This window comes from Salmo trutta, chromosome 26, assembly GCF_901001165.1.
Source record: "Salmo trutta chromosome 26, fSalTru1.1, whole genome shotgun sequence".
NCBI lineage: Eukaryota > Metazoa > Chordata > Actinopteri > Salmoniformes > Salmonidae > Salmo > Salmo trutta.
The window spans coordinates 9740778-9768728 of record NC_042982.1 but is presented as its reverse complement, the minus strand read 5'-3'; the positions used below and the strand labels follow the sequence as shown (position 1 = coordinate 9768728).

General features: G+C 42.5%; 2 protein-coding genes across 4 annotated transcripts in view; one reads left to right on the top strand and one right to left on the bottom strand.

The window, feature by feature from the left end:
- The first annotated feature begins 232 nt into the window (after positions 1 to 232).
- Positions 233 to 5685, top strand: LOC115163051 (cytochrome P450 2M1). 2 transcript variants are annotated; one of them, XM_029714645.1, is made up of 9 exons: positions 233 to 550; positions 1243 to 1405; positions 1551 to 1700; positions 2399 to 2559; positions 3908 to 4084; positions 4278 to 4413; positions 4753 to 4940; positions 5039 to 5180; positions 5413 to 5685. In XM_029714645.1, exons 1-9 carry the CDS (start codon positions 359 to 361, stop codon positions 5610 to 5612), a joined length of 1509 nt encoding a protein of 502 aa, XP_029570505.1. In that variant the 5' UTR covers positions 233 to 358; the 3' UTR covers positions 5613 to 5685. The 2 variants fall into 2 exon arrangements, with proteins under 2 accessions (XP_029570505.1, XP_029570504.1); XM_029714644.1 differs by having other exon boundaries at positions 4275 to 4413.
- Positions 5686 to 6604: 919 nt separating this feature from the next.
- The window catches only part of LOC115163050 (glucagon receptor), a 34631-nt gene continuing 13284 nt past the window's right edge, over positions 6605 to 27951 (bottom strand). Inside the window, exons 2-14 of one of the 2 annotated variants that reach the window (XM_029714642.1) lie at positions 17839 to 18009; positions 17264 to 17360; positions 16734 to 16841; positions 14464 to 14585; positions 13147 to 13253; positions 12566 to 12719; positions 12266 to 12425; positions 12096 to 12156; positions 11933 to 12002; positions 10812 to 10900; positions 9807 to 9945; positions 9561 to 9602; positions 6605 to 9089 (exon numbers count right to left, since the gene is read on the bottom strand). In XM_029714642.1, coding sequence (XP_029570502.1) covers positions 8733 to 9089; positions 9561 to 9602; positions 9807 to 9945; positions 10812 to 10900; positions 11933 to 12002; positions 12096 to 12156; positions 12266 to 12425; positions 12566 to 12719; positions 13147 to 13253; positions 14464 to 14585; positions 16734 to 16841; positions 17264 to 17360; positions 17839 to 17892 — 1560 coding nt within the window. In that variant the 5' untranslated portion in view covers positions 17893 to 18009 and the 3' untranslated portion in view covers positions 6605 to 8732. The remainder of the gene's footprint in view (positions 9090 to 9560; positions 9603 to 9806; positions 9946 to 10811; positions 10901 to 11932; positions 12003 to 12095; positions 12157 to 12265; positions 12426 to 12565; positions 12720 to 13146; positions 13254 to 14463; positions 14586 to 16733; positions 16842 to 17263; positions 17361 to 17838; positions 18010 to 27951) is intronic. The other variant, XM_029714643.1, reaches the window with a different exon arrangement.

Genomic DNA, 27951 nt, shown 5'->3' with positions numbered 1-27951 from the left:
TTGAACCCGTCTATTGTGCGGTTATTTTCTTAACTGATTTTTGTCTGCATAACATTTTTACAAATCAGTTATACAAGTTGTCTGTTAAAATAGGCTACATACAGTGCAGGAGGGCGTACTCTACATACCCCAAGGGTGTTTGTGAGGAGCCCTTACAAGAGTCACTATTTTTTTATGACAGTCGTCAGACACGTCTTTCTTGTTTATTAGTCAGTCTTTAAATGATAGGTTCTGTTTACCCTCCAACCACAGATGACCTGTAGCATCTTGCACACACTTTCTCTCTCTGCCTACAGTACATAGCTAAGAGTAACTGCCACACTGCTCTGACACATCTTAGTCCTTAAGTGACTTGAACATGGATTTACTACATGTACTGCAGACTAACATTTTGTCCATAATAATGGCTATAGTGGTTATTATTTTACTTTGGAAGTACATGGGGAAACAGAGCAGCTATGGACGTTTGCCTCCGGGTCCTTCACCAATTCCTCTGCTTGGTAACTTGTTACAAATGGATCTGAAACGACCGGACATGTCCTACATGGAGGTCAGTTAAAAGCTACAATCTTTGATTTTCTCAAAGTCATAGATGTAGCTACAGATGCAAGTACTGCAGTCATAGATCAATATTATATTTTTAATAATTTGAAGCTACAGTATACATTGTTTGCAGTGTTGAGGATTAACTAATTACATGTACTGTAATCAGTTACATGTAATCTGATTACAAAACTAACTAATCACTTACATACCACCAAAAATATTGTAATCAGATTACAGATACTTTTGAAAAACGAGATGATTACTTATTGGATTATTCAGAAAGGATGTTTGCAATAAAAATATATAATTTTTTGTCAATGACATTCAATTCTGCATTTAAAAAAGGCACAAGTTGAAGTTTGTTCCACCTGAGCTAGTCTGATCACGAGTCAGAGACCACTATGATGACACACCAAATGAGTTTGATGGATCATTTGTGTCTTTTTCTATTGCCTCTTGAGGGGAAAGTAATGTTACTGAGTTTGGATATTTCAAAAGTTACATCACTGATTCTTATTTTGGACAGGTAACTAGCAACAGTAACAGATTATATTTACAAAGTAATCTACTCAGCCCTGATCGTTTGTTTAAAGACAATGGGATAAGATGAGGGGATAAGACAGTTGTACTAAGTTCATGAAGGAGTTATAAGTTATATTTTTCAAGAATCAATGGGTTCCTCTCATCTCTCATCAGTTCAGTAAGAAGTATGGCTCAGTGTTTACTGTATGGCTGGGCTCCAAACCTGTAGTGGTGATCTCTGGCTATCAGGCTATCAAGGACGCTTTCGTCACACAAGGAGAAGATTTCAATGGAAGAGCCAACTCTGCCATTACCCTGAAACTCGTTAACGAACACGGTGAGTAAAATGACTGGAAGAGGGATGTTGTAAGATACATGTGTCATAGTGTCGTAATCTGTGTTGAAATTGACTTTGCTTAGAAAAGGGAAGTACTGTGCATTGTTCATCCTATCTCTCTGTCCTGTTGTACTCATCAATCTAGGGGTGGGATTGAGTAATGGGCAGAGATGGAAAACTCTTCGCAGTTTCTCCTTGATGTCCCTGAAAAACCTTGGAAAAGGATGCAGGAGCCTCGAGGAGAGGGTCCAAGAGGAAGCTAAGAGTCTAGTGAAAGCCTTCAGTGAATATGGAGGTATGTTGTTTTTGTCGGTGACATCTGTACGTGTGTGTGCGTGCATCAGTGCATCACAGGAGGCTGTTGAGGGGAGGACGGTACATAATAATGTCTGGAAAAGAGCAAATGGAATGGCATCAAACACATAGAAATCATGTGTTTGATGTATTTGATACCATACCCCTTATTCCGCTCCAGCCATTACCACAAGCCTGTCCTCCACAGTTGAGGGTCCACCAACCTGCCTCCACGAGTGGCACAGCAGTCTAAGGCTGCAGTGCTTGAAGCGTCACTACAGACCCGGTTCGATCCCAGGCTGTGTCGCAACCGGCCGTGACCGGGAGACCCATGAGGTGGCGCAAAATTGTCCCAGCGTCATCCGGTTTAGGGGAGGGTTTGGCCGGCCGGGATATCCTTGTCCCATCGCGCTCTAGCAACTCCTTGTGGCGGGTCGGGCGCAGTGCACGCTGACTTCGGTCAAGAAGCAGTACGGCTGGGCAGGGTCGTGTTTCGGAGGACGCATGGCTCTCGACCTTCGCCTCTCCCGATTCCGTATGGGAGTTGCAGCGATGGGACAAGTCTGTAACTACCAAGTGGATATCATGAAATTGGGGAGAAAAAGGGCTAAAAAGTTAAGAAAATATATATAATTTGCCACCAATCTACGGTGGTGTGCAAGCATGCGTGTTTATGCTTGTCTGCTGTCTCTATTCCAGATTCCACTGTCAACCCCAAAGAACTCCTGTTCCATTCTATCATCAACCTATTCTGGTCCATAGTCTTTGGGCGCAGGTTTGAATACAACGACCCAGAGTTTCAGATCCTCTACAAGCCTGTCTATACATACTTCGACATGCTAAAAAGCAAAATAGCAATGGTATGGTAGCACATACAGCGCCTTCAGAAAGTATTCACACTTCTTGACTTGACTGATTCCACATTTTGATGTGTTACAGCCTGAATTTAAAATGGATTTACATTTTTTAAAAATGTCACTGGCCTACACAACATATCCCATAAGGTCAAAGTGGAATGATGCTTTTGTAAATGTATACAAATGAATAACAAATTCAAAGCTGAAATGGCTTGAGTCAATAAGTATTCAACACTTTTGTTATGGTAAGCCTAAATACGTTCAGACTTGCTTAACAAGCCACATAATAAGATGCATGGACTCACTCTGTGCGCAATAATAGTTTTTAAAATGATTTTTGAATGACTACCTCACCCCACACATACAATTATCTGTATGGTCCCTCAGGCATGCAGTGCATTTCAAACACAGATTCAACCACAAAGACCAGGGAGGTTTTCCAATGTCTTGAAAAGAAGGGCCCCTATTGGTAGATGGGGGGGGGGGGGGGGGAAGCAGACTTTGAATATCCCTTTGAGTATGGAGAAGTTATTAACTACACTTTGGATGGTGTATCAATACACCCAGTCACTACAAAGATACAGGTGTCCTTCCTAACTCAGTCGCCAGAAAGGAAGGAAACCGCTCAGTGATTTCACTTTTTTATGATTGGTTGTATTGATACACAATCTAAAGCCTAATTAATAACTTTACCATGCTCAAAGAGATATTCAGCGTCTGTAAAAAAAAAAAAATCATTTGTATATACCAATTGGTGCCTTTCTTTGCGAGGCATTGGAAAAGCCAATGTGGTTGAATCTTTGCTCAACAAAACATTACTCAAGTGAAGGTACTTACAGATAGTTGTATGTGTGGGGTACAGAGATGGTGTAGTCATTCAATAAATCATGTTAACCCCTATTATTGTCCATGCAACTTCTATGACTTGTTAGGTAAATGGACTCCTGAACCTAATAAGGCTTGCCACAACAAACGGGGAATACTTATATAACCAAGACATTTGAGTTCTTTATTTTTTATTAATTTGTAAAAATGTATAGAATGTTATTTTCAGTGACATTATTTGGTATTTTGTGTAGATCAGTGACAAAGAAATCATAATAATATACATTTCAAACCCAGTTTGTAATGCAACAAAATGTGAAAAAAATCCAGGGGGGATAAATACTTATGATATGCACTGTATGCCTGTTATTTATTTATACCAGCTCTTCCAAAGCATGACTTGATTGTGTCTTATATGCTTGCCTGCCGAAATGGATAATGATAACAAAAGTATGTGGGTCACTATTTGAATATAACAACAACCCCTTCTTTCCTTCCCATGTTTCCTATATTGCCCCTCTTCTAGCTGTACAACATTTCCCCCAGAATTGTTGAGTGCTTTCCAGGAAAACACCATGAGCTGTTTAAGGCCATAGACAAGGCCAAAGCTTACATACGAGAGGAAGCAGATCGTCGCCTTAAAAACCTGGACGCCTCTAACCCCCAGGACTATTTCGACGTCTTCCTGGTTAAAATGCTGGAGGTATAACAGTGATTGATTCCTGGAATTTGATGTTGAACATCTTACAAAGTATCAAAATATTGTAATATCACCAACTAGTCACCTAAATATATGATCAATGTTTACATGGGTCTGAATATTTGTGCAAAAATCTTACTTTTTCACAAATCTATCAGTGTAAGATTTAGAGGTATCTTCCAACTTTCCTTAGAAGGGTCAGCCCGAGACTGAGTTCAACTATGACAACTTGTTTCCGTGTGTGTGGGATCTGTTTGCTGCCGGCACGGAGACCCAGTCCTCCACCCTATCACATGCCTGTCTGATGATGATCAAGTACCCTGACATCCAAGGTATCCTCTCTTCTGTATCACTGTTATTGAAATTCTACAAATTTATTGAAGATAGAAAATAGTACTGCAACCCGACTTAATGGGCCGGTTTCCAGGACGCAGATTAAGCCCATTCCTGGACTAAAAAGCACTATAATGAATGGAGATTCCCTATTGAACATGTTTTCATGCTTTATCTGGGTCTGGTAAACCAGCCAAATAAGAGCTGCAACAGAGAGTTTACATTACACACCATGTAAGCAGCACACACATGCTGGCATTTCTTCATTCCCAATAGACTATAAACACTGTATATTAACCCAAATGCTATGAAGGCCTATGACTGTCTTTCTTCCTCAGAGAAAGTTCAGAAGGAGATAGACGAGGTGATTGGCTCAAACAGAGTCCCCACAGTTGACGACAGACATAAGATGCCCTACACGGATGCTGTAATCCACGAAATCCAGAGAAGTATGAGTCTTGCTCCCATTGCTTTCCCTCACCAAATGACCCGAGACACAACGTTCCACAACTACCACATCCCAAAGGTGACCACCATTTCCGCGAACTTATCCTAAATGTCTATTATTTTTACTTGTTAAACTGTCAATTGTTTTATGGAAGTACTCTTTTGTCATTCTTCCAGGGAACCACAGTGTTTCCACTGTTGTCCTCTGTGCTGTTTGACCCCAAACTGTTCAAGAACCCAGATGAGTTTGACCCAGAGAACTTCCTGGATGAAAATGGAGTCTTTAAGGAAAACAACGGATTTCTTGTTTTTGGACTGGGTAAAATGATGTTACAATTGACTAATAAAATAATGAGAATGTGAAAACAATAACCCCTCTGTAGTAGCTCTCAGAGAAAAAGACTCAAGATCATCACACAATATACATACACATTGCTAGCATCTTGTTTGCTAGGTTTTGCATATCAAACAAGGCCAATGTGTATGTTTCAGTCTCAGGATTGTAGGTTGACTGCAGAAGGTAACTTCTCTCCTCTCTCACTGTCCATCAGGGAAGCGGTACTGCCTGGGAGATGGAATGGGGATTCCCAGGATGGTGCTCTTCCTGTTCTTTACTTCCCTTCTTCAGCGCTTCACCTTCAGGGGCACCAAACCTCCAGAGGAAATTGACGCCAGTGTTGTATCCTACTTTCATGGTCGCCTGGCGCGCCCCTACACCTGCTATGTCAAACTCAGGACACCAAATATTTAATTGATCAAACAGCATTTAATCTTGATGAAATTCAATGTGATTTCTTTTCTGAATAAGGAAGCTCAACAGCAAAGTTGTCATGTCATTATTCATGTCCATTTTTTTGTTATATACAAAAAAACAATAGACAGATACTGTCAGATTAAGAATAATTTAATTTAAATAACAAACATGTAAATAACAAGTGAGTAAAAATAGTGTCCATTCATGTCACATAGTCTTATATGTGAGATTTAGTGCTGCTCTTTGTACTGTAATCTCCCTGTGATGATAACCTACTCACACAGAGTTAAATATCACTTGAGTGTCAGTGCGCCAAGTTTACCTGTTGACAGGTATATAGAACACGTGGAGTCACGTCAGAAGGTCATGTCCGTTCCACCTCTGCCAGAATGGACCCAATGTATTATGGGTCCAGGGTGACCGTACAGTCCTAACCCACTGCACGGTTCTAACATAGGCATCCACTGAATCTACCTCCCTCTGACCTCGGTTTACTGGGTCCACTCTCTAGATCCAGGTCACAGCACCACTGTAACACATACTAGCAATGCTAACTAACTATATGCTACATCTGGTCATTTTTTTAATTGAAAGGTCAATGTCTGACATAAGCAGTTTTACAAACAACACAGTATTTTGTAATGTTTGCCAAAGAAATTACAAAGGCTACGCGTGTTGTTGCCAAAGGTACATTATACTACAAGATATTTGTGAAGTGCAATGCTCACTTTGTGAACGCTATTTCAGTTGTGAGGATCAGCCAAGCCACTTTGGAAATTAAAATAGCACGCACGCACACACACACACACACACACACACACACACACACACACACACACACACACACACACACACACACACACACACACACACACACACACACACACACACACACACACACACACACACACACACACACACACAATTAGAGTAATGATCTATGCCACCAGAGGCATTGAGGCCCCTCTGTCAAGCATCAGTAATGACTCTAGTAGGAATACTCCTGGTGAAAAAATGTCTGTTCATTTGTATGACATGCTACATTTTGATAACACTGAGAGATGGATGGTGGACATGCTTGGGTAATGGGTTAGCCCCATTTGGAGTGAATGGGAAGACAGAAAAACAAAGCTACCTCATTACTCCATTGGTATGTGTGAAGATGGGGCCTCTGTGTATGTGGGTTAGAGGAGCTATTTCAAAAGGTAAGTTGGAAATTGCCTGGTTTAATAGGCTACATTTATACAGAACCCCTGTTCAACCGGTGGATAGCCAGTAGGTGCAATGTGACCCTCAAGAAGAGACTAATTACAAACAGTAAAATGAGTTGAGGGCTCTGGACGCTCAGACAGTTCCATATACACAGAGTAGTCAAGCTATATCTGGAGAAGTTAGGGTTGTGCTGTACTAGTTTTAGATTGAAACCAGTCTTTAAATAGGAGTGGGGGATTGCTAGCTGGGTTAAAATAAAGCACCTTTAGCTAAACTCATATTGGTTAATTGGTATTTCAAATCTTCCCCGAGGGTGAGATCAGTGCAAAATATTTTGTTTCTCACAGATTCCAGCACGGAGAACTGAGTTTTTGGCAACCTTACACAGATGTATGTAACGTACCATACGTCTTCACAGAGGATGAACAGAATGGATCCTAGCTTTGCAAACGTGACGTCAGACATGTAGACCTACAGCATACCATCAACACGCATACAACAGAATACTAAATGTGTATTTTGTGGCTGTGGTCTGTCGTGTAGAGGTCCTATTGCACCATAGTGATTAAGCTACATGGCAGCAGGGGTGCTGGGACCTTAATCCCCAGAAGCAGAGGAGAGATTCCCTTTTGGCATGTTACGACCTGTGCTCAGCGGGATGTAAAACCTTCAGCTGGGTGGTAAACTACACCCAGGCCGCTGAGGGGAGGACGGATCATAATAATGTCTGGAACGGAGCAAATGGAATGGCATGGAAACCATGCGTTTGATATATTTGATAGCATTCCGCCTATTCCACTCCAACCATTACCATGAGCCTGTCCTCCCCAATTAAGGTGCCACCAACCCCCTGTGGCGTATAGATACAGTGCTTAAAAGACCTCTGGATTACGGTCACCTTCCATTCTGTGATAGTTTTCACTGTGTTAATAGGACATTACAAATCATTCAACCCCTTTAGAAAGCGCAGTAAAGAACTCCCCTTCCCCCACTGACATCCATTTGAAGAATACATCCTCTTGCTAGTTATCTTCTATATAGTGCATGTGATCGAACCCTCCTTAGATGTCTCTGATTACATGCCTGTCTTTCTCACCCTCGAGTCATTTTGCAGGAGTCATGCCTCACACACAGCCGCCACCATGATAGTGATGTGCCTTCCTTGAGGTCTACGATATTGATATTGCGTAAGAGCGCGGTTCCTTTGCTCACTGTATTCAGCTACGACTATAAGGTTGCGATAAACGTATGGCTAGAGATCAAGGGGCATGAGAGGTGTTCAACGGTTGGGTGAGAGGAATTCAAAACACATCGTTGCCTAGGGAAACCATAGTGTGTGTGTGTGTATTGGCTTGCTCACCTCTTGCCTTCTGTACATCCCTCACAGAGACTTTTTCCAATACCAACATATAAAACACACTATTGTTATAATATCCATTGCACATGACAAGACGGTCCACGGTTGGCACGTAACTTTTCCATTTTGTCCACAAGTAGAGCGAGAGGTAGAAAACAAAGAGGCAAACCTCCCAAACAGTCAAATCTGAGCAGATAAAGGTCGGACGGTGTTCATTTCCTAATTTAAGTAGCTTTCCTCAACATCTGGGTCGATTGAGGCGATATTGCACTTGGGACGGGTCATCTTATCTGCCACTGGAAGCCTATAGGAGTCACAACACAGCCTGATTGGCCAGTGCAGAAAAGGCATTCTGGCAATCATCCAAAGAGTCCCGGATCATGTTCACACAATTATTAAGACATGGGTTCGACGAAACACCAAGTAGGCCACATAGATCTGGAAGTACACAACTGAAGCAGGTGATTGTCTGGTTCGGATTCCTTCCACTAGAAATTACAAAGGTAGCCAGCTAGTCGTTAGCCCTCATTAGCCCCCAACAGGGCCACTCAGCAGTAGCTCTCAGAGTATTTGATGGCTCCTTCTCCTCCCCCGTTGCCCAGCGGAGCTCCATCAAGGCCGTTCAGCACCTGCTTGCGGGCGGAAATGTAGCAGTAGGCCTTGCCCTTCTTGGCCCCTGGGTGGTGGTGTGGGCGCGGGCGGGCATGCGGCCCCGAGGCGGAGGCATCCGAGGAGAGGTTGTGGGTATCCTCCTGTTGACAGTCAGGCTGACATTGCGGGTCGTGGTGGCACTGCCCGCCGCCGGTGCCCCCCTGTGGCGTGTTGCTGCCGGTGTTGCGAAGGTCGTCCAGGACGGTCATGCCCAGCTTCCATTGCTGCCATTTCTTCTTTATCTCTGACTGCACCTGGGACAGATGGACAGAGGGAGAGATGTAGAGAAAGGGATGAAGGAGGGAAAGTAATGAGTTTTTCCTGACCTTTTGATCTGGTCAGATCAAAAGACAAATTATATCAAATTTGATCATTATTCTCTTTACTCACTACTCCGTAGGCTACCTCAACCAAACTAGCCCATATCTCAACAGGAGATACATCGGACCCTTCATGTCACAGTGGCCTATACACTTCTTGACTCTACACATGGCTGGACCCCTCACTGACATCCCGTTTCCCCATTGACGTAGGTAGTGAGCTTCTCTGTGTGTGCTAACCCACAGTGACAGGGTGACATACCCAGCAGGTCACAGAAAGCGCTGGCTTCTCATAGGCACTAACAGAGACGAATGTGCCATCACCTCAGGTGTTTGCTACTGATGTTCAAGTGCACTTCTTTTGCCCTGGGCTTTGTTGAGAGCACACTTCACTTCGTTACTCACCTCTTTATTGACGAAGCAGTACAGGATGGCAACCAGGAGACCCTGCGGGACGAGAGAGAGACAGGTATCAGAAGAAGAGCGATCTCTCCATTTTCCCCTATCTAACAAACACCTCACAGAAGCAAAACAGAGAGAAATAACATGCAGTAACAAGCAAGAATGCCTGCACGCACAGGACACATTCATGCTCCTGCGCACGCACGCACGCACACACACACGCATAACCTTTGTACCTCATCATATTACCTGGAAAGAATTGAATAAAAGTTCAAAGAAGAGGTTGATATTTCGGAGGATGCCCTCTGTCTGTTCCTCTGACATCACGGCAAAGACAACCTCATGGATGCCCAGGAGAGGGATGAGGGTCAGAGTGGACTTAGCCAACCTGCACACACAGAGCATCCTTTACAGAGCCAAGCAAGGGCAACTATTAGAGAGGTCTGTTTGGTCCTATATGGTGAATCTCTTTCATCAATGGATGGTTCACGTTTCACACAAACACATAAAAGCCAAACAAGGAAAGCCACAACTTCCACAGCTGGACACCTGGATGATAAGTAACGGCTTCAAAAAAAGCATCTTGGGAAATCAAAAAAGCCTCCTCTTCTCATGACTCTTTAGTGGTTCAGAATCTGCGTATCAGCTGCACTTGTGCTTAGATTCCAATCAGACTCATGTTGTCCAGTGTGCCTTGAGGCCAGGCTTAGTTCAGAGGATTAGGTATGGGACTGGTCTCCTGGATGTGGCTGGTTTCCTAAAAAAAAATCTATGCCGTCTCAAAGGACCACGGCTCACAATCAAAGGATGGGAAGGCCCCTTTGAATACCACAGAAACATCAAAGGATTCCACAGCTCCCTTTACTCTGCATGCCATAAAGGGTTAGTAGAAGTGCAAGTCAATTTAGGGATGGATTATTGAGGTAATGGATGTCAACTGAGTTTGAAGCAAACGTCTTTAGTGTGGATAGTGTTAGGTCATCACAATGTCTTCTGACTCGCACAAAGGCAGAGTCCTTGTGTGTTCACGCCAGACGATAGTTGACAACATCGTACAGCAATGTTCCGTGAATGGAAGGGCGTTTAACAAGGTATGACAGAGACAAAGTTACGTGACAAGAAACACATAGACATGTGTAAGCAATGAGTTGACTAAATCAGTTTCATAAGCTACAAGACGGTGTTTGTTTTGTGTTTTTATTCTGGTTTGCTTTTATGTAATTCATGGATTAGAAGGTGCTGTTTCTTTCTTACCTGAATTTATAATCTGTGTACCTCATTTGGCGTGCCTTTAATTTGGAGACAAGGATCTGTATGATCCGAATAAATATGAAAAAGTTGACCTGGAATAAAAGAAATGAACATCAAACCACCCAATATTAGCTTTATTGACTCCAAAAAGAAAATGTAACAATCTGACATCTAAAAAGGATATATATCCAAATAGGTCTGTTCTGTGGCATTTCAGTATTATATGAGAAAAGGGAAACAAGGATAACTGCTACTGTTGAAGTAGGGTGAATATGTGAGAATTCCACAATAATGTGAAAAGCTAAAGTTTGAGTTCCAAAGTCAGACTGCAGCATGTTAGGGGTATTAACTGCAAAGTTCAGGTGACAGAGTGCAACTGCACGCCATATTACATATGAATTACTCCTTTTATTTATTTAACCTTTATTTTGACAGGGAGTCATGCTGAGACCAAGGCCTCTTTTACAGATGAGCCGTGTAATTACAAAAATATACACATCAGTACAATATGAAAGGTGAAACAGAAATACAAAACACAGTCTTTGTCTAACATGATTAATTATGTCAAACCATGTTAGGCATTTTGTCCTAAGGGGAAATGCGAGAGTTGTGGGACAAATGACAAGTCCTATGTGAATCCTCATCTCTTCTGGTTGCTTCTGATGGAAAATACCATAGAAAGAAGTATATTCTCTTCCTCTCAGAGTTTCACTGAGAGATGCCAATTAAACACAATTAAGATAAGGTGGATTCAAGCTTCAAGAACTTGTTAAGTATAAATATTAAAGGTCTAGGTCCTTATTTCTAAGTGTTACTTAGAAAAGAAAAGAAACCAGGTGACATTCGTTTTATGTCTTCTGGGTTTATGAGTCATCCATTAATTTTAATGTACAGTGCATTCCATAAACCAAAACTTGCCCACTCAGCTTTCACGTTCGCATAATTTCCCCAGGTTTGTCACAGTCTGCTAACTTCAAAGAGACAAAACAACAGGGGAAGCAGGGGGGGAGGGGTGGGGGGTGGAGGAGAGGAGCGGGGCGGGGCGTTGACGAATGACTCACCCATAGGCCCCCATTGCTTTAGGGCACACAGCACAGTCGACACACACATCAACACACACTCACCAGAATGGCCAGGAGGATGGGTGTGCGGATGATCCACCAGTACGCCATGTTCTCGTTGATCTCCCAGCACCTGGGAGGAGGTGAGTCACAATCTCTTAGTTGTAATTTTCTTTTTAGTAACAGATGAGGAGGAAATAAGACTGAATGGAAATGAGTGACTCACCGTGTGTTTTCGTACAGGTACCGCACTATAATCCAGGGGACCACAAATAACACTGGGGTTCCTACACACAGTGCCATAAACCCATACATTACTGTCAGGAAACAGCATTTATATAATGTATCATGTGTGTGTGTGTCCATCTGTATGTGTGAGTTTGTGCATGTATCTACCCCAGCCGATGAAGAGGTATCCACAGAAGTAGCTGTTCTCAGAGAAGACCATGAGCACCAGCAGGTTGTGAAGGTACAGGCCTTCCACCAGCAGCCAGTAGTAGTTAGCCCCCACACAGTACTGCATCAGCACCTGGGCCACACGGCAGCCAGAGAGAGCCTGGGGGCAAAGGTCAGGGGTAGAGGTCAAGGATGTCTGTCTAAAGTACGAGTGATGAATTGAGTCTGTAAACTGTTTGTTTGTGTGTGTGTGTGTGTTTCTGTAACCTGCATTAGTGTGTATAGCCTTTAGTTCCCAACCTGATCACTGAGGACATTGGACACGTCTCTGTTGTCTCTGAACTCGGGGGTGTCCCTGGTGAGAACGGCATCTCTGGTGAGGATGGATATGGCTCGCAGGATGAAGGACGCAAACAGATTGGTGTGGATATAGTTCCTGGTGCACCTTAGTTTCCTAGGGTACAACACTTGACAATGAGATTACTGTATCACAAAATTCTTTCCAGCATCATGTATATGTCATATACAGATACAGGATCTTAATTTGATCAGTCTTTAGTTACTGAGAATGTTCCTGGACAGCAGGAAATGCAAACTTGTAGTGTATCCAAGGTTCTAAAGTTTGTAATTTATGCTTTAAAATGTCAGAATTTGCAGTAACAAAAATATCCATTAATTATAATCCACAAAATAATTCAAATGTCCTGTTGCTGCAGGATTATTTTCCTACTACTGTATGATTTACATTAGCCTAATTCACATCAGAGGACTAGAAGTGAAGCCATTGCCTAAGTCCAAACAAACAGTCCCATAGAGTCAAATCCTGACATATAAAGATGAACTGTATGCTGTTTATGACTGTGGTCAGAGCCAGTACTTACCTGAAGATGAGCAGTATGATGAGGGCCAGGGAAAGGCTGGCCAGGGACAGAGAGTAGCCCACAGTGTACATCACCCGGAAGTAGGCCAAGATCACCATCTGGTTCTCCTGTGGACACACAAAGACCTGCACTCAAATCCCAAGTAGATGAAGGAACAACATTACCCTGTTTTCACCTATAACTCTCTGACTCTCTTATGGATGTGCTGTACTGAACGAATGCCCTGGTCTTTTAGTAGAATGCAAACAGAGACACAGATACAGACGAAGCAGATGCACTGACCACAAGAAGTCTTCTTGTTCTTGTTGCCTATTATGCCTTGGAAAATGCTCGTGAATGCTTTAATGACGCTCAGTACACTAATAAGCTCCTGTTAAAAATATGTGACACTCCATTATTGTGTACTCTAGGCTTATGAATCTCACTGATTAGAACATGTGAGTGTAACTGGTGTCAAACAATGGTGAAGTGGAGCGCAAAACGCACATTTACCCACCTATCATGAAAAAAACGCATTGGAAATATAGGGAGCGTTATTTTATTCACTGCGAATGGCCGTGAACAGTGATCAACGTTTACCCACCTATTTTTCTTATCATCAGAAAGTCTGGCTGCAGACTGGAGTACATTTCAGTTGTGGAGCCAATGAGGCAAAACAGCGTTGCATCATCGGTTGCCAGCAACAACATAACCCCTAGGTGATGGCTGTCTCCCTCTTCATAAAGAGAGGACTGTGTGTCTTTCAGTGCTCACCCCTCTCACTCTGTAGCCCTGGCAGATCTATAAACCTGTATGTAATACCGACTAAGTAATGAGATCTTTTATATTTACGTAGTAAACGGGCCATTCATTACTGAGCTCGTAATGGAGTGCAGCACTAGATGTGAAATTAAGAGAGGGTAAGGAGGATGCGAGTTGAGCATGCTGATAGGGATGAGTGGAAGTCAACATTAGGGCACAGCAACGGCTGCTGCTAGCCCACCTCAGCAGTCATAAGCAATCAGAGCACTCTGGCATTATCGTAAAATAATGGCCATTCTGGTAATTGCATTTCTATGTCCCCGACAGGTGGTATCCCATTGGAGTACCTACTCTATTAATCCTTGCTTTTTGAATGGCTATTAATTAGTTTACCTCTCAAAGCATCTGTCAGTACTTGGAGGGTCTCCTAAGACTACTGGTGTAGTTTTCTAAAAGTCACATTCAGTAATTAAAAGCATTAACCCTTTGAAAGTCTACTGTCCTACTCTTAGCAATGCATGTTATTATGTGCTGAGAGGAGGGTCTACTTCAGGAATGGTGCATGATGGGTATTACCTGTGCCACCTGCTGGTTATTGTCTGCGTTGCACTGGGAGTGGTCCCTCCAGGTGCTACTGGTGTTGTTAATGGCCCATTGGCCATCAGGCCCACACTCCCGCAACACATATCCATTACGAACTGCACAGACACGGGGAGGGAGAGATAAAGGAAGAAGGCAAACAGATGAGACAAATTCAATTCTGCACATAGACATTAAAACCAGCAGATACTGATAGCGCTGACGTCATCCACATATTCCCGATGGCGCATGAAGCCGGAACTATTTGAATTTCTAGCACGGCATATCGCTGAATGGGCCTGAATGGCACAAAATTGTTAAGGATCATGGTGAAAGTGGCAATAACTAGCAAAGGATCATGGTTAATGTAGTCGTTTTCATCCTGACTGAGCGTTGACCGGGAGCCTCCTAATAGCCTGCCGGCCCGTGATTGGTCTGTGTCAGCACATGGTCCTGTGTGACGACAAATGTAGTAGTCAGAATGGAACACTATTTAATTTAATATCTCGATTTGTAGTGGACTTTAAAATAATTCACAGTGGGGATCGAACTTGATCATAATAAACAAATTTTAGAGGCCAAAATAGTTTCACATTTTTGCTGGGCCCGTTCTGGCGATCGTAATTTACATAGGCTTTTTAGGGCAGACCAGGGGCCTCATTTATAAACCGTGTGTATGTACAAAATATAGCCCAACATGTGCGTGCGTCAGTTTTCACCCAAAAGTAGACATTTATTTAAAAAAATACTTGACATGAGAATGTGTTCACTTTCCCGCAAACTTTAGACCATGCAAAAGCACGTCTGCTAGTAGGTTGAGATATTGTATGGCAAGCTGGCAAGTAAGTGTTTTGTGAAAATGGGGGCTGATGATGAAAAGCTTATTCATAAAAAACTAAAAACAGGAAAACATATTAACAAGAATGCAACATTTTCCATTAGTGAGAAGAGAGAAAATCTGTTAGATTTGTTTTGTCAAAAACAATTTGACATAGGAATCTTATCATTAGACAAAGAAATATCTTTCCTATTTTCATAACCATTGCAGAATATATTCCTCACTTTTCTGTCCGTGATGGGTTCATATTCCCAAAGGAGCCACACAACAACTACCATGTGCATCTCTCGTTTAATTGGACCTAGTAGCCATGTAAATAGGCTATATGTATTTCAAGATTTGCAATAGCATAGGCAGCGCAGTTTATAATACAGAATTTAGGCTACAGTCGAATTTAACAGCCGATCGTTTACATTGAAGTAGACCTACAGTATGAATCAAGTTTCACATTTTAATTGTCACTTAAACAAGTACAGTGAAATGCCTTTCTTGCATGCTCTTTCCCAACAATACAGTAATGAATATCAGTAGTACTATAATAAATAAAAAAGCCAAATAGAACAAAAATACACGAGAAATAGAACCGTAAGTACTGTAATTTAAAAAATGTAGTAACCCTACAATGTTTCAGAATGCAGTCCATCGTATTTAGGTTGGGGGAAAAGTCGATATAAAACATTGTTGAATCCAAACGTTCTGCTGACAGGTCCATGACAATTTGCCATTGTTTTCACGTTCAGAAACGGACACAGTCCTGTTCCAGATACAGCATAAATTACTGCTAAAGATTAAAACATTTTGCCAACATAGTAAATAGGCTGGTAGTTTATGTCAAATATTTGACAGGGTAGGTTACAATATTGCTGTGAGATAGGAGCGCGACATCATTGTTTATTTAATCTCAGAGTCTATACCAAGGCAGGACAACCAAAACCCCAATAATCTATTGATAAACTATTAAACAACAACATGTCTCTTGTATGCCATGGTGTAATTCCAATAGTTCCAAATTATACAACAAATAAAGGGCGTTATTGTCACCATAAAATGTGAAGCGTTTTCCAGGCACATTGTTTATGCTCGTTCACGCATCCACAGTTTTACAATAGGGCTGATTTATAATGGGAAACATGCGTTTGTATGGCGTCAAGTTTATAAATCTCTATATTTTTGTACGTGTACAGACTTCCAGAAATGGTGCGCGGTTCTAAATAAGGCCCCGGGGCTTTTGCCCCCTCTTGGTTTCGACGCAGTAGCTGACTAGCAGAGCTTGTGATTTTACGCACCAGACCAGACACCGGGGGCCTGATTCTGCACGGCTTTACATAGAAAATGGTGTTAGCATTAACCTCCTAGCTGGAATTTGGATGAAACAGAATCCCATTTCTTCTACCAAACCATAAAGCACTAACCAATGCCACACCAGTACCTTGGTTGTACCAGGGGAGGTACCACGGGCAGGGCACTTTAACGGTGGTGTTGGGGATGCCCTCCGGCCAGCAGGCGTACATGTCAAACATGCGGCCGCAGAATAAGCCTGGGGGTAGAAGTAAGTATATAAGCAGTAAGCAGACCCTGAATCTCTAAGATTTTGTCTTAAACTAAGCAGGATAGAGACTGTTTAGTGTTTGGATGAAGACCACCTGGGAAAACAGTAGTAATGATGAGGATACTGCCCTGCAATGGATCCAGTCCTTTGGGTCAGACATTAAGTCGAAGCCTGACACATGGTGCTTATTCTAAGAATTGGGTAGATTCTGTGGACTCTGAAATATATATTTGTTTGAGGGAAAGGAGAGGGGTGATGAAGCTCCTGGTGTTTTTTATAATTGTGAAGCCAAAGGCATATTTCCGCTGTCTACACAACAACGTTTTAGATGTTATTCTATTCTATTAATAAACACACAATCGAGTGTGCCTGATTAGGACATAGGACAGGTAAATGTCTTTGAGTCTTACCTGGGGGTGTGGGGTCCGTGCTCATTCTCAGCAGGCACTCGCTCCTGTATATGTTCCATTCCTCCACTGTGTGCTTCACCGACTTCGTTGACACAAGCTGCCGGTCACAAATCACAGGATGAGGGTCAGGGGTCAACCCCAGTGGGTTCTTCTGGGTAAGCCCCACAATACCTAACTGCAGTGGGCCTGACTGGGTATAAAACACAAATTCCTTGGCTTACTGTAGTGGTGTAACTTAAGTTCTCCATAAAAGATGACACATCCACTAAACCAGCTGCATCGATTGAGGATGCAAAGCACATTACACTAGCACTGCTTCTCAGACCAGCTTCCCAGCACTCTGATTGTGTTCTATATGGCACACTGAGACCATTATGACCTGCAGTGATTCAGAACAGCGAATCATCTTCACATGACTTACATTTCGTAACAGCTCTTAAGGATAACCCAACAAACTAACGACGGCAGCGTCTAATGTACCTGACACACTTCTATGGATGGATTGAAGTTGGAAAGTAATGTTAAGTACAATCACTACTGCCGTAATGAGCAGAAACAAAGTTAAAAGTGCCTACCACAGTTCTGCACAGGACAAACAGGATGAGGAGGATGATGGCAGGGTTCTTCATCACTTAGAGGAGTGCCAGGGCGGAGGGCCACTCATCATCTCAGGGCTACTGGGTGTTGTTCACCCAGGGGGGCCAGAACCAGGCCATGCCTCAGACCTCCACCCCATAGCCAACACCCTGCAAAACAACACACACAATCAGTTAGAACCACTGTATACAGTACAGAGCAATCACACAATATGGGTTTGGGTAACAATTCTTATCACCTATTACGCTGAAACAAGCTTGTGGTCAACAATGGGCATAGGATTTAGCATTTGATTTGTGGAAAGGAAGTCAAAACGTTGGCCAATTAGACCATGTAGCTGATTAGAGCACTAGAGGTTTCAGCCCACTATTTCCCAATGACACTGTGACAACAAAACACCAATTTTGTTGCTACTGTAGTGTAGGCTAATTACTGGCTTTCTCTGTGAGCATGACACTAATGGGGACACTTCGTTACTTGGGACTGGACTGGAGACAATGGCATGCGTTATTAGACAAATGGCAGCACAATTTGAGCATCGATGTCATGTCCACACCCACGTCTCCCAAAGACTTCTCAATGAAATCTTACCAGAGTGCTATCTGACAATCTGATGGGAGAGCCAATCGTTGTAATGTTGTAAACATCTACATAAAGAAGCCCAGAGACATGTGCTGTATTTAGAGAGGACATTGAGGTTTCTGCATTATGATGCATTTGCATAACACTACAACATTTTATGGCAGCCGTGTTTGCACCCCATTAACGTTACATGGGGAATATTTAAACAAGTAAGGGATATTTAACACGGGCTACTGAAGTAGCTAGCAGGTTTACTAGATATCTACAGTAGGTGCCTTGGTAACCATACATACAGACTTGCTAGTTTAGCTAACCAAACCATCAGTCCTAGCTTGCTATTATACACTGTATACCGTGCGTTATAGGGAAATAATCCACACTCTGGAATGCCCTTCAAGCTAATCAGAAACGAGTATTCAACAATGCCATGGTATAATGCTATATAACTGAATATCTAAAATTCAAACAATATTCAAAATTCAAAAAGTTGGCCTAACTCTCTAAATATAGCTCTGAAGAAGCTGCATGCCTGTATCCAGAGACAAAGTGTTCTGTTAAATCATGTAGGACCGGGTTGCAGTCAATTATTAATAGTTTTGTGTGGGGGGTGTTGTGCTAAACAGTGTAAAAAAAAAAACAGTTAAAAAAAATACAAACACTGAACATAACATATTGTTCCCATTGTCCCTGCTATGTTACTTAAAGAGCTGGAACACATTGGTCTATACAGCAACTCCCTCAATGTACATACTGTACTATGATAACATCATTGTTTGTGCTTTTGAGTTTATGCTTTTAGTGCCATGCTTCATGCACACAGAGGATCCAATTAAAGTGCTGTAATCAAATCAACTAATCTAATACATTTTTACAAGGGGTCCTTTATGACGGGTCATTTTTTCTGCACAAGGAATTTGGAAATTGTATGCATGACATCAGTCACATTGACAAGATGTATTTTTCTCTGAATTCTATTTTTCTTGTGCTAATGCTCTCATGATTTTAAAAACGTTCCAAGCCTACAAAAATAACCAACTGTGTACATTTATCGACTGTGTACATTTATCGAACATGACATGTCTAAATTTAAGGCCAGAGTTGAGGGGGAGTTGCACTGTATCCTGCTTTCATTCTCAATAGCATGTTTTTCTTTTCAGGGGACAATTCCCAGGAGGTGTCTCTATTTTTTTCCTCTGTACAAAAGAAAATCCAGTAAGTCTGCAGTCAAACACTGTAGCATACACACAACATCAAGAGTAGCTACTCAAAACACAGATTGTGATCCAAAGTACACTGTCGGGACTTTATTCCTTCGCAAACTATGAGCAGCCATTTCAAAACACCCTGAAAAGCTTTGACTTCACTTCAGAAGAACGCTCTGAAAATAACAATTAAGGTCCAAAGCTGGAGATGCCATTGGATAGCCATTGGATTAACTTGTTTAGTAACTCCTGAACAAGCACACTAACTGTGAGGGTTTTCTTGACCCATGAAGGTATTAGACTAAAACCAAGAACCGACATATAACACTGATAGGTCATTATTATTACCATTGTCATGTCATCATGATAAACACATCTTCGTTTAAGTCAACATGTCAGCCAAGCTACTGAACCCTAATCCAACCCTTACAGGTACTATGGCCGCACAAAACAGAAAAGGAAGTTCCACATTTTCCAACAGACAATATTTTACATCGTAACATACAGTGGCGACCCGGCAGAGCCCCAAATGTTTTGCTAAATAAATAAATAAAGAATCTCTCTTTTTTTGGAGGGGGGCAGCTCCAAAATGCAGGTGTTTCAGCCTAGCACAGTGCTTTCTGTGATGGTGGGGCAGGCCAGCAGAAAATAGGAGCATTGCACCGTGATTGGCTCAGTGTTCTGTCACTCATGGGGGCACTACGTTACCCACCTTTAGTACAGGTAGACATCAAGAATGTGAGCCCTTTGGGTCCTGACATAGACAGATTAGAAGTGCCCTTCCAAGAAGGCTCAAGGTCATTGGCCACAGATAAAATTACGTCAAATCACGTTATATGTACAGCAGCTTTGATTGGACTGATCATGTCAACATATTACTTTCAAAATCTTAGCTAGCAGTCATCATCATGAATCAAGTAGACAATCTACTGGCAAATCCTTTTAAATCCTTGTCATATGAAGAGAAATAATGAAGATAAATTATAGATAAAACGTATCGGTGCTCATCGGCCATTGGATATAAACATTACACAGCAAGTTGGAAATCGCAAATTCAACAATGAGTTGTTTGGAAGGAATCGGTGGCGGTGGCTAACTGCAAGCATTGCAACTGGGAAGTCGGGAATAAACCCGCTCAGACTGGGAAAATAAGTTTTGAACGGTCATCCAACTCACAATTGTAAATCTTTCTCTTTCTTTGATGACAAAATGTACCCATGAAGGACCGCTGTGCCACCTTCCTGTTCAAGTGAGCACAGCACAACAAGGTGAGTCCAAAAATGTATTATACTGTATGCTGCTGCATAAATGATGTAATATGCCAGGGAGATATGTATATTGTAGCTAAGAAAGTAATATTAAGTGTATGTTGTGTAGTAAGCTGTTAGTAGCCCATGTGCCTCACCCTAATAATTTGGTCTATTTTCACCTCTTAATTTCGCCTAACGTTACTCTTCTGACTCAGCGGTGCCCATGTAGCCTATAACCTGTTTTTGAGAAATGTCATCATCTAATGTTGTAAGAGCTTTCATTGTCTGCTTAAATGCCCCCTTTCTTTATCCTACGGTTCTCACTTGGTGTACAGGGAAAATACTGTAAAAGCAGGCCATGTTCTGCATTCTGTTGCTGTACATTTCAAAAGTGCTGAACACAGTTATATTGACTATGTCCGTCTTAGCCCGCTCATTAATGTCTTAATCGAAATTACGGAATGTTTCTTATCCGCTCATCGTTCCTTTATGCCATAGTTTGTACATCTTAAATGTCAGTATAAACCACATTTGTTTAAGCAAGTCAGCCATATCAGCTATGTTTTAAAAAAAAGGCAGTAAACGAGGCTGAATGAATTGTTTCGCTGCCAGACAAGTTTCCGCTGATTACCAGGTGAAGCGGTGGTAAGGATTCACTCCATGGTGTTGAAAAGAAAGCTCTACTGTTGGGAAAGCTTTATGTAGGAGGTAACAGTTTGTGGGCACCGTTTGTCGCCGTTATAGTGCAATTAATGTATTGTTTAGTGTTGTGTTGTGGCTTTGCTGGCAAGCATCTAAAACTTTTATTTTGAGTTTGCCCCATCAAGATTTACATGATAAAATCGCCACTGGTAACATATGAGGAAATTATCGCACATCTGCTGGGTGACAGCCTGCTCGTTATGTGGTGGGGGATATTTGCACATTAATGAATCCTAATTAAAACCCAACTCGTTAGTGAGGCCTCCGGCCTCGGGCAATTCCAGTGTACCACGGTGAATAAAACATGACTTTTTATGAGAGTTTACATTCTGCCAGAATATTCAGGATTTAATTATCTCATTATTGGAATTGGGCCCACAAAACATCCAGGGGATTCTACCGTTGAAGCTGCTGAGGTTTTAGGCAAACAATTACAGCATTATCATCTCAAAAATAGATATTTTCTGTAGGGTCTCAGTGGAATGTACAGCTACAGTATGCACATAGACTGTAGCTATACAAAGAGCTAGCCTTCACATGTATACTCTGCAAAGAAAGTGAAAAGATCATTGAAATGCAGGCATGAGATGGGAGTGATGATAACCTGCCTCAATGCCAGTCATACCTGGCAGGAAACCACTCAAACTCGAACCCATCTGACGCTAGAGTGTAGACGGGTAAGAGGCAGCATCATGAGACAAGCTGGGCTGCCATAACAGGTTTGGACAACGTTTGTGAGAGGGAGAAAGACAGAGAGAAGGGAGAAAGACAACATAGCACGGATGACTTACTCTATGTCAAGAAAGGAATTACTTCTCAAAAACCAAGCTACGGTACAGACACTCATGGTAACATGTCATTTTCAAAAAGTGATAGAATCTAGAGTATTTATATCATTAGTGGCATGTTTATCATGCCTCTTTTCATGAGGTTTTATACGGTTGCAATGTTTTGACATATCTGTGTAGGTTTAATCCATCCCTGTGCTGTGTCGGCAGTGACAAGTCTGGCCTATTGAAGGAACACATATACGCTTCCATCCACCAGATGAAGTGATGAGTGAAATGTCCTCCGTTTAAGGTTCCTTCAAACATTGGCTCAGGTTTTCCCCGAGGACACGCTTTGAAGGAGACAACGGATCCTATTCCTGTGTCTTTGGCAAACCTCTGTCCCCCTGCTTTAGCCAGGTGTAATGATAAAAGGCTTAGACTACAACGCAACAAAAATGATCTGCAAAGGCTGTTGTGAAACATCTGGCTTACCTTTAAAGAGATCCAAAGCTCTGACTGACAGTTCACTGCAAAGAGTGAATCATGCACTCAGTGATTTGGAATCTGGTGGGCAATATTACATCAGAATGGAGCAATTTTCAGGGATAGTTGTTACAAATGTTATTTTTAAACCCAAATGACACCTTCTTGACATATTTGAGGGAAAACACACTGGGCGTCTATGACTAGATCCATTAGAGGAAAATTCCAAAAAGAACATCGCTTTGGGGCAGAATGGCGTTTCGCCTGGAATCAAATAGACACAACTATATGCAGGTGAAGAGATGTTGAAGAAAGCCGCAAAATGGGACTGTCAAGTGGAGTAATATTCAGCAATGACAGCCTGGAAAATTGGCACTATAGTGTCTATAGTGCACAGTTCTAGACGGTTATTCATTTATTGTATTTCAGGTCTACTTACCATGGCAATGACCTCATGTATCAATGCCAGCCTGGAGAATTGGCTGATATAGTGTCTATAGTGCACAGATCTAGACGGTTATTTATTTATTGTATTTCAGGTCTACTTACCATGGCAATGACCTCATGTTTCAATGCCAGCCTGGTGATATAGAGTAGAGTCACAGTCTTTTGAGAATGAAAACAAGGGAAACCCAAGGTATAAGGATGTCTGGTCAGTTGTGAGTTGTGATATCTAAACTGCGCCACAGTTTTTCATGTAGTTTTTTTCCTATTTCCCGAAGTTTCTACAATACAGTTAATCTTGTGTCCGTGGAAGCTGGTATCTTTCACCGACAGTAATAGGAAGCACATGAGCCAGGGGTTGGTTGCGTATAACTTGCAGACTGTCTCTTACCAGCGCTGTCACTGTTTTTCTGTCCTCAAAGGCAGACATGCTTTTAAAAACAGGGTGGATGGCGTGTGACCCTCTCCATCATGGTCAAATGGGAAACGGTTTGGGCAGGAGGTGTAAGAGGATCAGAGCTAGGCTACTGGGTCTCCTTAACACCAGGGCTATTTCAGGCCAGTCCAGTGGCCCTTGTGGCCCCTCCAACCCATTGTCTGTAACTAAGGTAATAACACTAACCAAGGTCTGGAAGCACGGCAGCTTCAAACGGGGGAAAGATTCAAACTTGTGTGCATAACTAGGGGAAATACGGGTGGGACCAGATCCGATCGGTTTCAGACAGACAGAGGCCGTCTAGCTACGGCAAGCTGGTGCAAGCCAGCACAACCCACTGCTCCCTTTACACTGCTGTAGACACAGGAAGTGGGGAACAATTAAACCTTCTCTATGCATTAGCACTTTGACATGTAGCCAGCATATTTCAAAAATGAAATGTGTGGTGCATGGATGATGGAATCTACAGCGATAAGACGCATTAATGCCTTTTCAAATTCAGATTCAGTACGATAGCCTGCAAGGGAAGAGGAGAGGAATTGTTGTTGAATTCCTGCTGCTGTAGTATCTCTGTGGCAGATCAGAGCTCTGATGAGCAGTGGAAGGTTACAAGAAGCTGTGGACCCGTAGGCCCCTCTCCCTGTGTGACATCCATTTTTCAATCATCTTGTTGTGTAGAAGAGGGGAGGGAGGGATGGGGGGGATCCACATAGTAACCACTGAATGATTTTTACTTCAGAGAGAGAGCTGTCATTTCCACATGGCACTGTTTACGCACAGATACCGGTATACTGTATGGCAAAGTACACAGAAATGGGCAAAGACATGCATGCAGATATGCACAGGCACGCCAGCCAGCACACGCACGCACCCACCCACCCACACAATAAAGATAAAACACAATGTCTGACATCTCATCTCTCTTGGGCCAGGTGTTTTGGGGCACTTTTGAAGCAGTGTGCTTTTACCGTTTTTTCCAGCATTGTCCACTAGTGTTGCAGCAGGTAGGAAATCCTAGGAAACATTCAGTAACGGTTAAGGTGTTGGCATGATAGTTACTGGACCTGGGTTCGAGTCCCAGTCGGGGCTACCCCTGGAATATGCTCCAATATACTTCCATGGTTGGTTTCATTGACTCTCCACTTTAACTGCCCCAAATTGACCTATTTTTTTGCGACATCTTCTGAGTCCATTGGAGAGGATCAGCTTGAGCAAATTGAGAAGTAGAATAACTGATCCACAAATAGTATTCCCTGCCAAATAATAGGTTACGTGCGATTAAGATTCGCAGAGCTACGCTTCCCCAGGCTTGGGCAATCCCCCCACCGAACACGCACGCACAATCAAACATTGATTAACTGATTGTGTCAATTTCAGAACGTTTCCTAGGATTTCTTACCTGCTGCAACACTAGTGGACAATGCTGGAAATACCGGTAAAAGCACAGTGCCTCGGGCCTCCCGAGTGGTGCAGCGGTCTAAGGCACTGCATCGTAGTGCTAGAGGTGTCACCACAGACCCGGGTTTGATCCCAGGCTGTGTTGCAGCTGGCTGCGACTGGGAGAACCATGAGGCGGCACAGAATTTACCCAGCGCCGTGAGGGTTTGGCAGGTCGGGATGTCCTTGTCCCATTGCGCTCTAGCAACTCCTGTGGCGGGCCAGGCGCATGCACACTGACACGGTCGCCAAGTGTACGGTGTTTCGTCCGACACATTGGTGCTTCTGGGTTAAGCGAGCAGTGTGTCAAGAAGCAGTGCAGTTTGGCAGGGTTGTGTTTCGGAGGATGCATGGCTCTCGACCATCGCCTCTCCTGAGTCCGTACGGGAGTTGCAGTGATGGGACAAGACTGTAATTACCAATTGGATATCACAAAATTGGTGCGCAAAAGAGGTAAACATCTTGGCCCTAATTATGAGATGTCAAATATTGTTTTCTCATTATTGTGTGTATGCATACATAATAGATTGAGGCTACTTCAAATTATTTTCCTGATAAATCATGATATAACTGTCATGACGTTGGCCTGTGGGTAAGGTTTATGACCCCCCCATAAATACCTTTCTCCATTCCCCTCTCTCTCTGACCCTACTGAAGGACTTGAATAGCCTGTGTTAAATATAGAGAGTCTGGGAACATCAAACAAATGGGGAAAAGGAACCATCTTTTGATAATAAAACCAGTTGGAAATATGCTTGATAACGTAATGAGTATGTATGTCAGTTCATTGTTATCTGAGACATTATGATTGATGACAGGACGACATAAACTGTACCTGAGAAAGTATACACCCTCTAGTTATCAGAGTCACATGGAATTGTTATGCAATTGAAATGTTTGATATTGAAATTGTTTGTTAGGAGATTAAATGTAATTTTAGCTTCCAAATGAGAGAATTGGGTTTTCATAAGGAAAGTGCCCTGCCGATCAGTGGCCAACCCTGTGAAGAGACATGGGGTTATAAACGATGGGGCGCCTCCTTCCCCCCTCTCCACTATATAAGCTTTGGACGAAAAGACATTCACGTGTTCCAGTACGTGAGGACTGCAGCCTCTACGTTAGAAGGACAGACACATATCAAGAACAGAACTAAGCCAACCTCGGCGTGAGCTATGGTATGAACTGGTATGAACTTTGAGCTTATTCACTACAGAAGTGATACTTCCTAGCCGTTGAGTTAGCGCTGCTAACGTGGGCTAGGAAAGGACGGACGACGGATCCAGTCTAACAACCAGACGAAGATACCACCACGTATCCAATTTGCCACACTACAGGAAGATCTGTTGGCCAACCCGGCCAGCATCTACGACCAATCTACCGAAGCGCAGCTCAGAGTAAATATTTATTGCATTTTCCTTTTCCAAATGGGCGGTAATTTAGAATGCATAAGATAATGTATTTACGATAGCATAGCTGCTGTTTCTTTGTTCCTAAATCTTCCCGCTCTTTCATTCAAGCCCAACCCCCCTTTCCTTTGTGTAACCAGCCATGATACAGGCTCCGTTCACCAGGGCGAATTCTGTATGACATCATTGTATTCTGTGTATTTGTAATTCTGTGTGATTAGTTAGGTATTTAGTAAATAAATAATTAAACCCAATTTTACAGTGCCTTCTCCACTGTTAGCCCAGAGTATACTCTGCTTCCTAAGAATTTAACATTGTTCAATGATCCGAAAAGGGTCTGAACAGACATTTATGGCGCCCCCTGAGAGGACTCTAAAACTAAGACGCACGTTGGGTCAATGTGATAATACAAATGGAGCCGTGCGAGGAATCTAAAATAGGATGAAGCTTTCATTTTGATTCAGCCTATATAAAATTGAAAAGCAGATTACATAATATACCAAGTTGATTATATACATTATGGGAATTGTAGATCGGAATTATTGGTGCGCGTGTGCTCTGGAGAATCGCCTCAGTGTTGTGCTCTGAGGTAGTCAGTGGGTAGCATACCCTATACAGTTCTGTATGAGGGCTGATAAAGCTATCTGATAAATAGCGCGTTTGGCCAAACGCTGGGCTATTTCTGCCTCGCGCGTTTCAGACGCGTGTTGGCTAGGTCATTATTAATTTCTCGAGCGAGGACAAAGACCCAGCCGATTGAAATTTAGGAGAGATTAGCTTGACCAGTTTATAAGTATCTCTCTGTCTGTCTCTCGCGTTTCGATGCGAGGAGACCACGGTGCATTTTGTTGTTTACCGCGAGTTCCGGTTAAAACATCGTCAAATATCGCCGAAAAGGGTTTGAACATAATACGTTATAAGTAAAACCTTTCCCTTGCCAAGGGAATCCTATGTGAGCATTTTTCAGGCATCAAGTAGCATTAGCTTGCTCGAGATGCTAAGCTAACAAAAGGGAAAACAGCCATTTTGTTTGTGCCACATTGTAATTCATCCGACTTGCGGAACGAAAGTCCTGCCCTGGGTACTTCCGTTGATTTCAACGTGTGCCAGCAGACTCCCCTATGAGAGTCACCAGTACTTTTCTTCAAATAATTAGTCAGGTGACACTCAAGTCGTTACTCATGATATCCAGACGGATATCGATGTCTTATTCAATTAAACTAATAAGTGAAATTGCCAGATTTACATTCTCAAGTGGATCTTTAAAAAATAAAAATATCCAAATTGATGAGTTTTCTAAATGAGACATTGTAATCTTTTTTCCACATTAACCTAGATGAAGTTTAAATCCCAAATAGCCTATACAGGTTTGATTTATC

Coding starts and splice junctions, on each gene's coding strand:
- LOC115163051 (XM_029714644.1), top strand. CDS start 359: ATGGATTTACTACATGTACTGCAGACTAACATTTTGTCCATAATAATG. Junction 4,414..4,752: donor CAAGTACCCTGACATCCAAG/GTATCCTCTCTT, acceptor TTTCTTCCTCAG/AGAAAGTTCAGAAGGAGATA. Junction 5,181..5,412: donor ATTTCTTGTTTTTGGACTGG/GTAAAATGATGT, acceptor ACTGTCCATCAG/GGAAGCGGTACTGCCTGGGA.